The sequence below is a fragment of the Stegostoma tigrinum genome, chromosome 15 (assembly GCF_030684315.1).
Source record: "Stegostoma tigrinum isolate sSteTig4 chromosome 15, sSteTig4.hap1, whole genome shotgun sequence".
In the NCBI taxonomy this organism is placed as follows: domain Eukaryota; kingdom Metazoa; phylum Chordata; class Chondrichthyes; order Orectolobiformes; family Stegostomatidae; genus Stegostoma; species Stegostoma tigrinum.
In genome coordinates, this window is record NC_081368.1 from 70472454 (window position 1) to 70488276 (window position 15823).

The 15823-nt window shown below is 42.2% G+C and overlaps 1 protein-coding gene across 1 annotated transcript; it reads left to right on the forward strand.

The window, feature by feature from the left end:
* Positions 1–491: 491 nt before the first annotated feature.
* LOC125458916 (regulator of cell cycle RGCC-like) lies at positions 492–14878 on the forward strand. Its single transcript, XM_048544752.1, has 5 exons — positions 492–577; positions 4009–4173; positions 8332–8409; positions 11881–11943; positions 14466–14878. Exons 1-5 carry the CDS (start codon positions 550–552, stop codon positions 14474–14476), a joined length of 345 nt encoding a protein of 114 aa, XP_048400709.1. The 5' UTR covers positions 492–549; the 3' UTR covers positions 14477–14878.
* The last annotated feature ends 945 nt before the right edge of the window (positions 14879–15823 follow it).

The window sequence follows — 15823 nt, forward strand, 5'->3', positions numbered from 1 at the left end:
CATTGCACCAAAGTGGTCAGGATCTGTAACGCAGTTGCTAAAGGGTATGGTGGAAGCAGCTTCAATAATAGCTTTTGAAATAGAATTGGATAAGGAGCTGAAGATGAAATAGAATGGAAAGCTATTTAGAAATAGTCGGAGGCTTGAACTGGGTGATTTGCTCTTGCACACTTGTAGCTTGGATACGATGTGGTGAATAGCGTCTGCCTCTGCTGTTACCATTCAATGATTCGATAAACATAGAAACTTAAGAAAAGAGGAAGACCTTCAGCCCCAAAAGACTACGTTGTGACTGGAAGTTATATTGAAATAGGAAACTGCTAGATCACAACGGGAGATTCCGTGACGTCCGGGGAACCCCTGCTGGATTGCGATTACTCTGACACCATCTACGTTACGCCCCGCCCTGGCGTTCTCTGATTGGCTTCAACGTCCATCCGTCATTTTCTGCTCGGCGCACTAATTGGCCCGGGTCGGTTACATAGGCGGGAATGAAATGGATAAAGGTACAGTTCCTCAAAGACACTGAGAGAAACAGCGCGGATCACCATGAGTTCGTCAGACACCGTGAAATCCGGTAAGAGATCCAGATGACTGTGTTGACAATGGGATTGGCACTAGGTTAAGACTGGTACCAGGACGGGACAAGCACTGTGACTGTGACTGACACTGGGACTTAACTAGGCTGCTATTGGCGCTGAGAATACAACAGGCACTGACTGCAACTGAGACTGAGGATCAAGCTGGGGCTGGGGCTGGGGATCGGGGGTCACGATGGGGATCGGGGGTCACGGTGGGGATCGGCGGTCACGGTGGGGCTGAGGATCGGCGGTCACGGTGGGGCTGGGGATCGGGGTCACGATGGGGCTGGGACTGGAGATCGGGGGTCACGCTGGGGCGGGAATCGAGGGTCACGGTGGGGCTGGGGATCGGGGTCACGATGGGGCTGGGACTGGAGATCGGGGGTCACGCTGGGGCGGGAATCGAGGGTCACGGTGGGGCTGGGGCTGGTCTCAGATTAGCATTGTTGCGTTGCCCTTGAGACTACCGCCGGCCGTGATGCTGAAACTTCTCACAGCCATATCTCGCAGTGCGCGGACGGAAACCGTTTGGTCGTAGGTGCTTGATGTGTCAGCGTGCGGAGGCACTGAGCCAGGTGCTGAGTGCAGCTGCCGAAGTGCGTTACACTTTGCAAGCACAGTCTGTCGCTTTAACCTGGTCTGTCTGGACCAGGGGGCTCCTGCCGCTTTCTCTGGGTGGGTAATGTGGAGAGAGAAACAGAGAATGTGTTAGAACTGGGATGCGCTACTGCTGTAAGGTGACAGTCCGAAACATTCAGTTATCACAGCTCACTGAGTAATGCATAGTTTTTCACGTTGTTTGCGAAAATTTTACGTTTATCGCTTTATTAGCCTGGGGTCTAAGATGGGGATCGTGAATCTGGTAATTTGTGGACTGACCCTGGAAAAAGGAGCAAAAAAATGGACGGATTATTCAACAATAAAGCCTCACTGGTTTCTGTCAGGGATTTTACCCGCGTGATTCCAGTACTATACTAATGCCTTCATGGTTACAAGAGTTGAACTGCCTTGCAGCCAACCACGCCCTAGAACACATTTGGAAAAACTCAAAACTTAAACAGGAGTGCGAGTTAGAGGCTCTCCCTGTGGTATCAGGGCAGAAACAGTCAACTAATCTGAATATTTCGGACCTAACAGACAAGGGCTGGTCCCTAGATTAATAAAGCGTGTTTCCTGATGAAGAGTTTCAGTCTGAAATGTTGACTTTCCTACTGCTCAGATGATGTCTGACTTGCGAGGCTTTTTCTAGCTTCACATTGATTAACTCAAGCTTTCAGTATCTGCAGTCCTTACTGTCTCCAAGTCATTGGAAATATATCATCTTCCCTTCACTATTGCTGAGGCAAAATCTTTGCACCCCCTAACACCAATGTACTTACACAAGAATAACTGCATCAGTTCAAGAAGGCAGCTCTTTAACATGGTAATTATAAATGCTGGCCATAAAAGTAAACTCTTTTTTACTGAGATTGAATCATTCAAACTCTACAGTAAAACTAGTTGTAAGTACCTGCTAATCTCCTAACACACAATTCCAGAGCTATCTGCTGCAGGTTGCCTGAACATCTTGGATTAAGAGTAAAGGGTGTGTGTTAAGAGATGCGGGGTATTAACAAAGCCTTGTGCTGAGTACTCATTCATGATGTGATGAGAAAAGCTACTTTAAAACCACTCATAATCTGTGTGGAATTCACCAGCAACAATCAGATTGAATGAGACTGGCCTGAGCTGATTAAGAAAAGCTAGAAGGATTTGCAATTCCTACCTCAATGGGTTGAGCTATTATCTTGGCTCTTTCCTGGGATTTTAATCATAGAATCCTACAGTGTGGAAGCAGGCCATTTGGCCTCGGACTCAGAGCATCCCATCAAGACCCATTCCCTCGCCAACCTTATTCCAATAACCTGGCATTTCCCATGATGAATCCAACTGATCTACACATCCCCAGGCAATTTAGCATGGTGAAACCACCTAAACAGCACGTCTTTGAATTGGTAATGGCAAAATTCAGGGCTTTGTATCATGCACTGTGTGAGGGGGGGGAAGGACATCTGTTGATCCATTGGGGGTGCTCTGCTGGTGTGTTTTATCAATACTGGAAGTTTGGGATATATCATATATCATATCCACCGTGACAAAAGTTTAGTTCTGGCAGGATCATTTTCTATTATCTCTGAGCATCTCCAACTGCTTCACAGTGACAATCAATTTAGATGCGCCAAAATCCCAAAGAGCTTAGGGTTCTTGACAGGGTAGCTGCAAAGAAGTTGTTTCCTCTTGTGGGAGAGTCTAGGACCAGAAGACCAGAAGTCTCTGTATTTTTTCCTTTATTTGTTAACGGGCGGAGGACGTCACTGGCTAGGCAGCACTTATTGCCCATCCCTAATTGCCTAGAGTCAACCACATTGGCCTGCATGTAGGCCAGATCAGGTAAGTATGGAGTTTCCTTCCCTGAAGGACATTAATTGACCAGAGAAGTTTTTACAACAATTGGCAATGGGTTCATTGTCAACATTAGATTCTTAATTCCAGATATTTTTATTGAATTCAAATTCCACTATCTGCTATGGTGGGATTTGAACCCAGGTCCCCAGAATGTTGTCCAGGTCTCTGGATTAACAATCCAGCGATAATACGGTTAGGCCATTGCCTCCCCTGAGTAAAAGATTACATGTTTAAGATGAGGAAGAATTTATTCTGAGGGTAGTGAATCAGGGGAATTCATTTCTGCAGAGGGCTGTCAAGCCTGGGTCATTGAGTATATTCAAGGCTGAGATGGATTTTTAATTAGCAGGGAATTGAGTGGTGTGGGGATAAGGTAGGAAAGTGGAATAGTGTTTTCCAGTTAGCCATGGCATTGAATAGTGGAGCAGACTCTATGGACTGAATGGACCACTTCTGCTCTGATTTATGGACAATTGAGGTAATGAGAAACCACCTTTAAGTAATGATATTGGCTGAGTTCTGTGTTTCCTGCAACATTTGGAAGACCTTCTTTGAAATAGTGCCTGCACCCTTTGACAAAAAAATTGACAAACTGTCTGAAAGACAATGCCTCTGAAAATGCAGCATCCCATTGTAGTGAAGTGACTGTCATGTGCTCATGTATCTGGAGCAGGATTTCAACCCAAGAGTGATATTGACGCTGAACCATGTATGCTAATTTTATCTTTTTAGTTGAAGAAAAACTCCTTTAGTAGGATATGGGTGTAGCTGAAAAGGCAGCATTGCTTATGTACCTGTGCTGAATTATGAAATTCAATGATGGCATATATTTAAACACTGAACCTACAATGCACAGTTAAATTGTTTTGATGTCAGAAGGCACTAGCTTTTTTAATGCCAGTGTGAGTATGCTAAGGCTACTAGTTTTTTTTTCTCTATAAAGATCGTAGTGAAATGTGTTTTTGTTTTACAAAATTTTCAGTGTGGGACGAAGATGAGTTTGGTGCTGTCCTGAATGAATTCAATTCAGTCGTGGAAGACCTCTCCTACACTGCAACTGCTGGTGTTCAGTATGAAAATCACTTGAATCAGATGAAGAAGTTGGGTGCTACTAATGCTGCCGACAGTGGAATCGATGACTCGGAGAGTGAGTAATGCAGAGTTTATCTAATTATTTGACAGTCACATGAGACTCAGAGGGGCGGGGTGACGATTTATATTCTGAAGCCACAGTTCAGATGTTTTTGTTTTAAATCCAGAAGGGGGCCAAGATTGCATGAGTTTGACATTGAAAAACATTCAGGTCTGGCACATGCTTGTAGAATGCTGCAGATTCATCGCTGACTAAATATCAACGCTCAGGCAATCTTTACTTTGGTTGGAAGGCATATAGTTAGCAGGGGGTGCTTGTTTGAGGGGAACGTAAAGGAGACTGAAGTAGCCACAAAACTGTCACCTATGTAGATTTAGAAACCTATTCTTTAGAGCTAAACATCTGTAGAAAGATGTTTGAGGCTCGGGGAGGAGAAAGGATTATACGCATTTGCTGATGGGGTTAGTTAAAAAGGATGGGAAGAGACTTCTGTGGAGAACTAACATTGACATCAAACTGCTGTGCAGAGTGGCCTATTTCTGTGCTGTGTACTCCATGTAATTCGATGTTAGGGGCTTTGGATACACATTGCCATTTGAGGGGAAAAATATTTATGGAATGTAGATGCTGCTGCAAAGCCATCATTTATTGTCCATCCCTAACAATAGCATTGAGTGGTCTTGAGTAATTTTTTATAACTGCAGGGATTGCTAGATTTCTAAGGAAGATTGGCAAAAATCAACCAGACTGATATTCGACTGGAATCGTGTATCGGCTAGGCAGGATAATGATAGCAAGGTTTCATCCTTAAGTAGCTAGGGAATAAGATGCTTTTATCTGCTATAATCCAACTGCTTCCTGATTGCTCTTCTTGATCACAAATTTGCCTGTCTAGATTTAAATTGCCATGATGGGGATTGTACTAACGTGTGAATTTTAAATCCAGGCCACTGGGCCACTCGACCTGGAACATAACACTTAATTGTAACAACAGTATGAACTGAGTATGATTGCCTGCCAGGGATTTGCTTGAACCAGTGGTGGCTCCTTAGGTTGCTCTGTGCATCACTGCGTTAATAGTTTTCTCATGTCAAAGCAAATTTTTTTCTACTGTTACGTTACAAAATGATTCTCCTAATCCTTCCATTGAAATAGAGTTTGAATGCCTTTCCCAAATTTAGAATCCTACCAAACCAAAAATGCCCCCTTTCGCTATAAATATATTCCCCAGGTATGGGAGCAAAGTGTCAACACAACATTGTTTCAGAAATATTGAGGGTTGTTTATTTCAGTTGGCTGGTTGGATTGCAAAGCAGTGTGATGCCAACAGTGTGGATTCAATTTCCACATTGGCTGAGTTTACCATGAAGGACTTTCCTTCTCAAACTCTCTCCCTTAACTGAGGTGCGGTGGCCCTCAGGCCACATCACTACTACCAGTGCTGTTTAACGGGAGCAACCCTATGGTCAAGAAAGACTATGGCGACTTGACTTGACTTAACTGCAGGAATTTAAATTGTTTATAAGTTTTTATTTTAAGAGGTGTTGCCTTTTACTTATAACAGATAAATGCAACTGAGCATTTTGCAGATATCATTGACAATAGATTCTAAAATGTAAATTAATAGTGTTTGTTTGTTCAGATAGGATTGAGTTTCTTTGTGTTTAAAATCTATATTGCGCCATTGGATTGGGATAGACATTTACACTGATCCTATTATAAGGTCCAATCTGTCTAAATATTTTCACTGCATTGAAGTTTTAATCTCCTATTACAGAAAATGTTTTTATTGTAATTCATTTTGTCCAGTTTCTTTTTGAAACTTCACAAATATGGTTGCCATGTTTCATGAGTGGAAGTGCTTTCTATTTGAATAACACATTTAAACGATGCCCCATCTGCACTTCAAGCGGATACAAAAGATCTCACAGCAGTTTTCAAAGAATAGCTGGACAGTTCTTCATGGTTTTCTGGCCAGTGGTTACCCCTTAACCAATGTCTCTAAAACAGAAATAAACACTAAAAATGCTGGAGGAGCACAGTAGTAGAGAGAGAGGAAGAGTTAATGTTTTGAGTGTGGTATGATTTCTTTAGAAAGGTTCTCAAGAACAGCAATACCAGATTCAAAATATTAACTACATTTCTCTATCCACATATCCTGCCAGACCTGCTGAGTTTTCCGATCTTTCTGTGTTTGTTTCACATTTCCAGCATCCCCAGTGTTTTGCTTTTTCTAAGATGGGCTCTCTGCTCATTATCTTGCAACTCTGAGAGTTTGTTCTGTGTAAATTGGCATCTGTATGTCTCAGATTACAATAGGAACTATATTGAGTACATCATTAGTGCAAAGTGTTTTTAAGTATCCTGAGGCAGTGAACGTTGCTGTGATAAAACAAGTAATTTTTCTTGGCACTCATTTTGATCGTGCTAACATGAATTAGGGTGGGGAAGCAACCCATTCCTGGTTGAGAGAAGCCATGTGTGGGAGTGTCGCCTGCTGATAAACAGTCAATTGAACATGCTGGATGAAGAATGTACTCACTATTCTGATCATGTGGGTACAATGGGCGAACAATTGTGATCCGCTTCCCACCCATGAAGGAATTGACAGAATTGGGTGCAACTTTGGTTTTATTTTACTTAGCATTGAATTCATTGTATAAAAACAACAGCCCATCTACTCCCAAGGGTTTTCTCTCAATGATCGAGACTACGGTTATCCTGTGTATATTGAAGCTCCTGTTTATTACCTTACCCTCCCACTGCACCAGTCCATATTAACCGCACCATCATCTTTGGACTCTGCTTGTGATATACAAGCAATGTCATGTTTGACAACTTTCTGCACCGGTAGATTTCTAAAGACAAATTGCCAACTTGATCTGAAATTGGATTGCAAAAGGTACACTATCTATTGTCAGGAGTGAATGCCAGATCTATGGTTTCATCTGCCTGAGCTAAAACACAATGACAGTCAAAACAATTCACTTGCACATCTGCCAATGTGGTATTCTGCATCGCTGTACCCGCTGTGGGTACCTCTACATTGGGGAAACCAAGTGGTGGCTCAGGGACCGCTTTGCAGAACATCTACGCTCGGTTCGCAATAAACAACTGCACCTCCCAGTCGCGAACCATTTCAATTCCCCCTCCCATTCCTAAGACGACATGTCCATCCTGGGCCTCCAGCAGTGCCATAATGATGCCACCTGAAGGTTGCAGAAACAGCAACTCCTATTCCGCTTGGGAACCCTGCAGCCCAATGGTATCAATGTGGATTTCACAAGCTTCAAAATCTCCCCTCCCCCCACGGCATCCCAAAATTAGCACAGCTCGTCCCCGCCTCCCTAACCTGTTCTTCCTCTCACCTATTCCCTCCTCCCACCTCAAGCCGCACCTCCATTTTCTACCTACTAACCTCATCCCGCCCCCTTAAACTGTCCGTCTTCCCCGGATTGACCTATCCCCTCCCTACCTCTCCACCTATCTTCTCCTCTATCCATCTTTGGTCCGCTTCCCCCTTCCTCCCTATTTATTTCAGAATCCTCTCCCCATCCCCTTTTCTGATGAAGGGTCTAGGCCCGAAACGTCAGCTTTTGTGCTCCTAAGATGCTGCTTGGCCTGCTGTGTTCATCCAGCTCCACACTTTGTTATTTCGGATTCTCTGCATCTGCAGTTCCCATTATCTCCAATCCTAACCACAGTGTTTGGTTTCTCTTCCTCCTGGGAAAGGGGGAAAACCATGTGATTTTGGCTGGCTTCACAGTGCTTCTTTGCAGTATCACTTCATGTATGTAGTCACAGTCCGTTAGTCAAGAATGAGTCATATACACTGTATTTCCGGGCATGAAAAATACTGCTTGTATAGGTACTTTCAAGACCTTGAGATGTCTCATAGCGCTTCCCAGTCAATATTATTTGTAATGTGGGGAACCGTAATATTTTGTCTGCATGCAGCAAAATGCATCAATAGCAATATGGTGTATCACTGGTCAATTTTTTTTATGTAAGATTAGGAGCAAATATCTTGAGGGCTGAAAATTTGAACTGTGTAAAGACAGACTATTCATTCTGTATTTTTATGACAGATTCCATGAGGTCTGATGTGTGAACTGAGCGCTGGCCTGTGATTTTTGCTGGTAATCTAAATTTATTCCAGGCAAACAGCAGATCAAAGCAATGATCTTAGATGTCTGATTTTATTACTGACAGGTACAGGGTCATCTTCTGCAAGCAGCTTGAACTGTAGCATTGAAAAGCTAAACTCTGTGGATACAACTTCATCCAAAGGTAGGAAATCAATATGTTGCATTTCGAAGCTTTTCAATTTCTACAGTAATTTCTACATACCTGAGACAGTCTGTAACTGTAAATGCAGGTTCAGGACTGCTCCTGTTACATCAGGACTGCTCCTGTTACATCCCCCTGAGTGACTCCAAACTACAATGATGCATTGCAGGCATGATGTTTCAGTCGCTATGATGTTATTTATGCGCCTGGAAGGAATGCCCCCAGCTTCAGGAAACTGGTTTGTCAGAGTGTTGATGCATACATGAATGTGAAATTAATGCCTCAATTGTAGCTGAGATAACAAGGTATAGAGCTGGATGAACGCAGCAGGCTGAGCAGCAGGAAAGCTGATGTTTTGGGCCCAGTTTGTAGCTGTCATTTGTAATGCTTTGGGCTCAAGATCCATATCTTTGCAATAGTATTTCTCCCTCCACCCAGTCTTTGTTATTCAGCACAGAGTGTATGTGTCTTGTTTTCATTTATGCCCCTATTTCCCATCTCCGCTGTTTTTTCTTATTTTCTCTACCTGTTTCTCAAAAGAGCTTCTTTCTCTCCCCTTTCCTTCATGCCCATATTTTGTTTTATTGTCAAAGCTCCTACCTCTTCCTCATCGGGCCATCTCTTGCCTTCCCTAAGATGAAACAGGATTTCACTTGTTTATATTTTCATTTCCTTTCACCTTCATTGTGGATGTAGCAATACAGGGTGACTCAATCTATTATTTCCCTCTATCATGTACCAGCTCTATGACCTCTTACCCTTATTTTTGTCCATCTGCTTTCCATTATGGACTACATGCTAGTTTCTGAGTTCTGAACATTACATCAGAAGCATGCCCATATTGGACCTTTAAAGTGGGATCTCAATATAGGGCTAGCCTATTGACAGTTGGTGGTCAGGTTGAAATAGTCAAGCATTGGATAGAGGTACATAAATGAGTCCAAAGTGTTTGAAAGTCTCATGCATGTATGGTACTGTCTGGTGGCTAGGTGGTGTTAAGGAGTAAGTTGGAGAGATGTTAATGGTTATATTTGTAATTCCCTTTCAGACTTGTCAAATTGATTTTCCCATTATTATACTAATATAGTTTTTAGATATCTCAGTACAGCATGAGAGATTTATAAATAAGAATTAAACTTTTGGTGCCGTAATTAAGTTTGAAAATGACAGACAAATGATCAACTTTAGATTTGAGACTGATTTTGTTCTGAGATCTACTTGGTCTGATTTTCTGAAGGATCCCGACCTGAAAAGTCAACTTTCCTGCTCCTCTGATGCTGCCTGGCTGTGTATCCTCCAGTTCCACACTGTTATCACTTATTTAGGAACTTATTAGTCCAGTTTCAGGTTATGATTGTCTATGAGATTCTCAAATACTGCATACCTTTCAACGGGATGCCAAGGATATTGCAGCATTTTGTTCGCGCCTGCACCCCGACACAAGTTTTACAGATTACTCAATCAATGAACTACACCTCAAGCCTGTTCTAGTTTCCTCCTCATTCCTCTAGAGGAGACCAGCTCCTGCTAACACTTGACTGCAAAAAATTTCCAATATCTCATTTATGCCAGGACTTTGATAGTGAGCTAGGTTCTTAGGAATAGAGATATCACAAATGAATTTGATCATGTCGATGAATTGTTTGTCATTGTAGGGTAAAGCTAATCAGAGCAGAAAGCCTGACATTGTTGATGCGCTAAGGGGGCTGTGCTAATTGTCATTCCCATCACAAGCCTGGCTGAGATCAGTACTTTCTCAGGAAGCCTGCCTTGTTTAATGCAGTCAAATTTATTGCCAAGAATTTGTATCACAGCATCTCTGGGCAGTTTAATTTGAAAATATCTATGGATAATGAACTAACCACTTCTGTAGACACTTGGCTGTCATACAGGTGTAGACACATGACATTTACTGTCTTTGATCATTCGCAATTATTGTTAGCATCTGTGGGACATGTTCCCTGTGAGGAATCGATGGAAGTTAGAGGCTTTGAGCCTTAGTTTGCTACTTTCCAGGAATTTCCACAGAGCTGCTCAGACTTTGCAGAAATGGGTGGATAATCCAAATATACACTGTTTGAATTTGTGAAAGGCCAGTGAATCCATGATTAAGACTCTCATAGACCCGTCAATAAAACTCAGCAAAACTGGGGTTTCTCAACTGGGACTAATCTCCCCCAGGACTGCTATGAGAAGACCAAGATAATACAAGGAAGTAGAAATTGCACATTATGCCTGAGGATATTTTCCACCCATCCATAGGCCTCCTAGACAAGGTCAAACCAGAGAGGTCACTGATGTGGAAGCAGTTGACGTGTAGTATGAGTTCAAAAGATCAGTAATGGGCTGGGCTTTATTTTTATATACAGGTCCAAACGCAGGACCCCACCATACATAATTCTGAAGCAGCCATTGTAATTGCAACTTTCCAGTGATGGATGAATGTGGTAAATAAAGTAGAATGTGGAAAAATATGAAATTGCCTATTTTCTCAAAGGTTAAAAAAGAAGCCTTTATCTACATGGTGAGATAATAGAACTCGGGAATGCAGAGGGATCTGGGTTCTCTAGTTTGTGAATTACAATTGACAATAATGCAGCTACAGCAAGTGATTACTAAAGTAAATAGAATGTTATTTACTGGGAGAAAATGTTCCTACACGTGTAGGTAATTCATGCTTCAGTTTTTCAGGGCACTGAGACTAGATCAAGAATGCCTTGTACAGTGTTGGTCACCTTATTCAAGGAAAGATGGAAATAGATTCCAAGCAGTTCAGGGAAGATTCATCAGACTAGTAATTGGAATGGGAAGGTTATTTAATGAGCAAAGGTTGGATAGGATTGGCTTGCATCCACTGGAGTTTAGTGTAACAGTCAACTTGATTGACATACTCAAGTTCCTGAGGGGTCTGGACAGAGTAGATGCAGAAGGAATACTTTGTATTGTGGGAGAATCCAGAACTAGGGGTCATAGTTTAATATTTGGAGGGGGGGGGATCACCCATTTAAGCAGCGTTGAGTCACTTTTTTTCTTGACAGAGGGTCATTAGCCTTTGGAACACTCTTCTGTCAAGGTAGCTGAGTGTTTGAATATACTTTCAGACTGAGATGGATAGATCTTTGTTAAGCAAGTGGGTGAAAGGTTGCCAGGGATATGTGGAAGTGTGAATTTTTTATTCACTTGGGATGTCATAGCTGGCCAGCAGTTATTGTTCATCTCTGGTTTCCCCTGAGAAGGTTATAATCAGATCAGCCATTATTGTAGTAATTCATAGAAAAGCATGAGTGGGCCAAAGGTTTTTTTCCTGCTCCTTGTTCATTATATTGGTAAAGACAGTATGCACAATGATGCTGGTGGGTTAGTATAGTCCTGGAAGGTGGGTTGAACAGCCTCTTGTTGCTCTTGCTGTCTTTGAGTATTTTTAAGATGTACATTTTAAAAACTTTGATTTTGTTCTTCCCCCACCTTAAGCCAAACTTGGAGACACAAGGGATCTGGAAGATTTTATCGCGGACCTTGACCAGACATTGGCAGGTACATAACAAGTATTTTTGGTAACTCTAGACAATTGCTGTTGAAATCTGTACTGGGGAAAAGAAACATTTTTCTCAGTAAGTAGTAGGAGACCATTTCTGGACTGAGGTGCTGTCACCTCCCATTCATATTTCCAGCTGGCCTACTGATTATTCAGTTACACTCCAATATGGACCTACTGTCGTCTTGTAACAAATGTAAGACTAATTTTAAGTTAGCAAATCTACCCTGTATTTGGGACTGTCACGTATCTTGCTTCTAAAACAATGTGGAAGAGTGGTTAGTGTTGCTGTCTCATAGCACCAAGGACCTGCATTTGATTAGACCCTCAATTGCCTGTCCATGTGGAGTTTGCACATTCTCCATGTGCCTGCATGGATTTCCTCTGGGTGCCCCAGTTTCCTCCAGTCCAAAGATGTTTGGCTAGGTGGATTGGTCATGCTAAATTGTGCAGGCTAGGAGGATTAGCAATGGGAAATGCAGGTTTACAGAGATTGGGTAGGGATCTGCGTCTAATGCTCTTCAGGGGGTTGGCGTGGACTCAATGGGCCAAATAACCTGCTTCTACACTGTAGGGATTCTGAGTCAGTGCAGTTTAGCTCCTACCAGAAGCAGTGATTCCTGACTCATTGTATTGCAGACTGTCAGATTCAAAGCCCAGAGACTTTTGACCCATTGAACCTGGGCTGATCTACACTAATCCCACTTTCTAGCACTTGGCCCACAGCACTGAATGTTGTGACAGTCAGATATGAACAACTGCAAAAATTGAATGTTACTGGGGGGGAGAGTGGCTGATTTGTATATTTGGACCCATCTGTGGAACCATGATAGTTTAGTTGTCAGAAGTTAACTTTCGCATCCTCAGGAAAAGAACAACAAAATTAGCGTCTGACCACCAATGATGTCTCCTTGATCATGTTCCGTTTGGGACAATTTCTGACAACTGGAGGTTGTAATTCACCAGGCAGTCTCAAATAACCAGCTTACAGAAAGATTTAGGCGAAATTTCAAGCTAGACAGGCGATCAACAGGAAACAATTGTGTTGCATTTACCTTTATGTAAAAAAAATCACTTTCCTGCATACTAATATTTAACATTATCAAACTTCCCACAAATTCCTATGAACTGTAAAAAATTGCGCCCACCCCTTCAGAGCCACTGCTGTAAGGTTAGATAACATTACATCCCACAGTGCCTTTATCTAGAATACAAATTAAAGTGCTCTGCAGCAGGTAAATCTTTGCTTTCTTGGAACAAATATGTGAACATTTATAAGCAACCATGGAGCACCTAAATCACTTTACTTTACTTAAAACTCTTAGCCAATGGATTTTATTTTGAAAGTGAAGTCAGTTTCAATTCAGGAAACCCAGTAACCAATTTGCACACAGCAACTCCCACAAACAATACTGTCTTAATGGTGAGATCTGTTATGGTGATGTTGATTGAGGGATAAATGTTGGTCAGGACACTGGGGAGAAATCTCCTCTTTGCTATGGCATCTTCTACATCCACCTGAGAGATGAAGAGGGCTTGATTTAGGTCTCCTGTGAAAGAGGGCACCTCCAACAATGCAGCACACCCTCCATGGAGTCTTGCTCTCAATTGCTTCAATCCATGAAGAGTTCTGAAATCAGAAGTGTTCCCTGGTGCACAGATCAATCAACCAACATGTCTAAAACAGATTGTGATGTCAATCTTATCACTGTTTGTGGGAAGTTGACTGCCCTGTTTCCTGTATTGTAATACTGATGTCATTTAATATTTCAAACACTTGAAAAAACTTTGGCACCTAAGGTTGTGAAAGATGCTACAAAAATGTAAATCTTTGTTTCTGATGTAGAAGTCTAATCTGCAGGTACAATAACGAATGAACTGAGTTCTGTTCTCACTAGGTCTCCCTCAGATTTTTTCCAAAATGATCTTGCATGGAAATCTAAAGCATTCAATTTCAAAGATAACAAGGTGTCGACTGGATGAACACAGCAGGCCAAGCAGCATCGGAGGAGCAGGAAGGCTGACGTTTCAGGCCTACACCCTGCTTCAGAAATTCAGGGTGTAGGCCTGAAACGTCAGCCTTCCTGCTCCTCCGATGCTGCTTGGCCTGCTGTGTTCATCCAGTCGACACCTTGTCATCTCAGATTCTCCAGCATCTGCAGTTCCTACTATCTCATTCAATTTCAAATGTCAGTTAAGATAACAAACCCCTAAAGCATTTCACCACGTGCTCCAATGCTTTCACTAATTTGCTGTTAAACATCATGATTTTAGGGGATTATCATAATTGCCTTTTGCAAATTACCTACGGGGTTTTGAAGATGCTGCACAGCTGCTCATTATCTCAACTTCACGATATGCATGCGCCCAAGTATTGGGTGGACCGTACATTCATTATTTTTGATATAATTTACATTTTTACATTGAAATTAACCAATACCGCCTACAATGAACTGCCTTCATCTCTGCGGTCTGGCTTGCCTGCTGCAATGTGCAATCAATATTCTTTTCCTTGTTACAGAGATGATGTAAGTAAGAGATGAGCCACACAACCCTTGTTTCGCAATGAACTACAGTGCTTGAAGAGGTCTCGCTGACCAGATGCAGCCTAGGACAAGCTTGATCCCACATGCGTCAACACTCGTTTGATACAAACCATGCTAGTGGAACTATTTAAAGGATGTCACTGCATTTTGCAGGCAACTGAGCTGTACAGGAAGGAGGTTGCATTGCAAATTGGTTCAGTCGTTTGTCGTTGCAAACTTCCTGCATGCTATCTTGAAAATAATGTTAAGTTCTGTAGCGCACTGGAGGTAACCAGCAATCTTAACACCATCTGATTCCTGCTTCAAATCTGGAGACCTGTCTACTTACCTGTACATTTTGTAAATTAAATATTTATCTATTTGAAACCAATAAAATATTTAAACTTTTCTTTTTCCTTCTGATTTGAATTCTTCCCTAAACTCTGTTTCCAAACTTTATTCTCAACTCTGACTCCATTTTGAGGCTTGAAAGCTTGTTTAATCAAGAGATGCCCTGCATAAGTAGGGGAATAAATATTTTGGGGCTTGAGCATAACCTAGGCTAACAGTGTAGTACTAAGGGACTGCACTACTGTTCTGAGGTAGCATCTTTCACATGAAGCGTTAAAATGAGACACTGTTATACACTTAGGCAGAGATTGAAAAAAGATCCCAAGTATCAATGGAAGAGGGATTCTCCCACTTTGCTAACCAATATCTGTCCCTCAACAACGATATAAACATTGTACCTGATCATTTATATCAGTCATATATTTGGGATCTTGATGTACACAAGCTAGATTTTGAATTTTTTTAAAAATGAAATAACCATGACTGCAGTTAGCTTTGCGATACTTGGAATTATGGAATGTACTTCAACTTTTTTTTCATGGGATACAGGCATCACTGGCTAGCCTAGCAATTGTTGCCCTAGCAATCCCTCATTGTAAGATGATGGTGAGTTGCTTTCTTAAAGTGTTATAGTCTGTGCTGTGTGTTGACCCTACCATTGTTAGGAAGGGAGTTCCAAGATGTTGATCCAGCAACTGTTAAGGAATGGGATATGTGCCTTGGAGGGGAATTTCTATTTTGTGGTGTTCCCATGTATCTGCTGCCCTTGTCCTTCTATGGGTGGGATGGTTGCTGAGTGGTTAGCACCGCTGCCTCACAGTACTAGAGATCCAGGTTCAATTCCAGCCTTGGTGATCTGAGATAATGGGAATTGCAGATGCTGGAGAATCTGAGAAAACATTATGTGGAGCTGGACAATCACAGCAGGTCAAGCAGCATGTTAGGAGCGCAAAAGCTGATGTTTCGGCCCTAGACCCTCTCTGAAGGGTCTAGGCCCGAAACA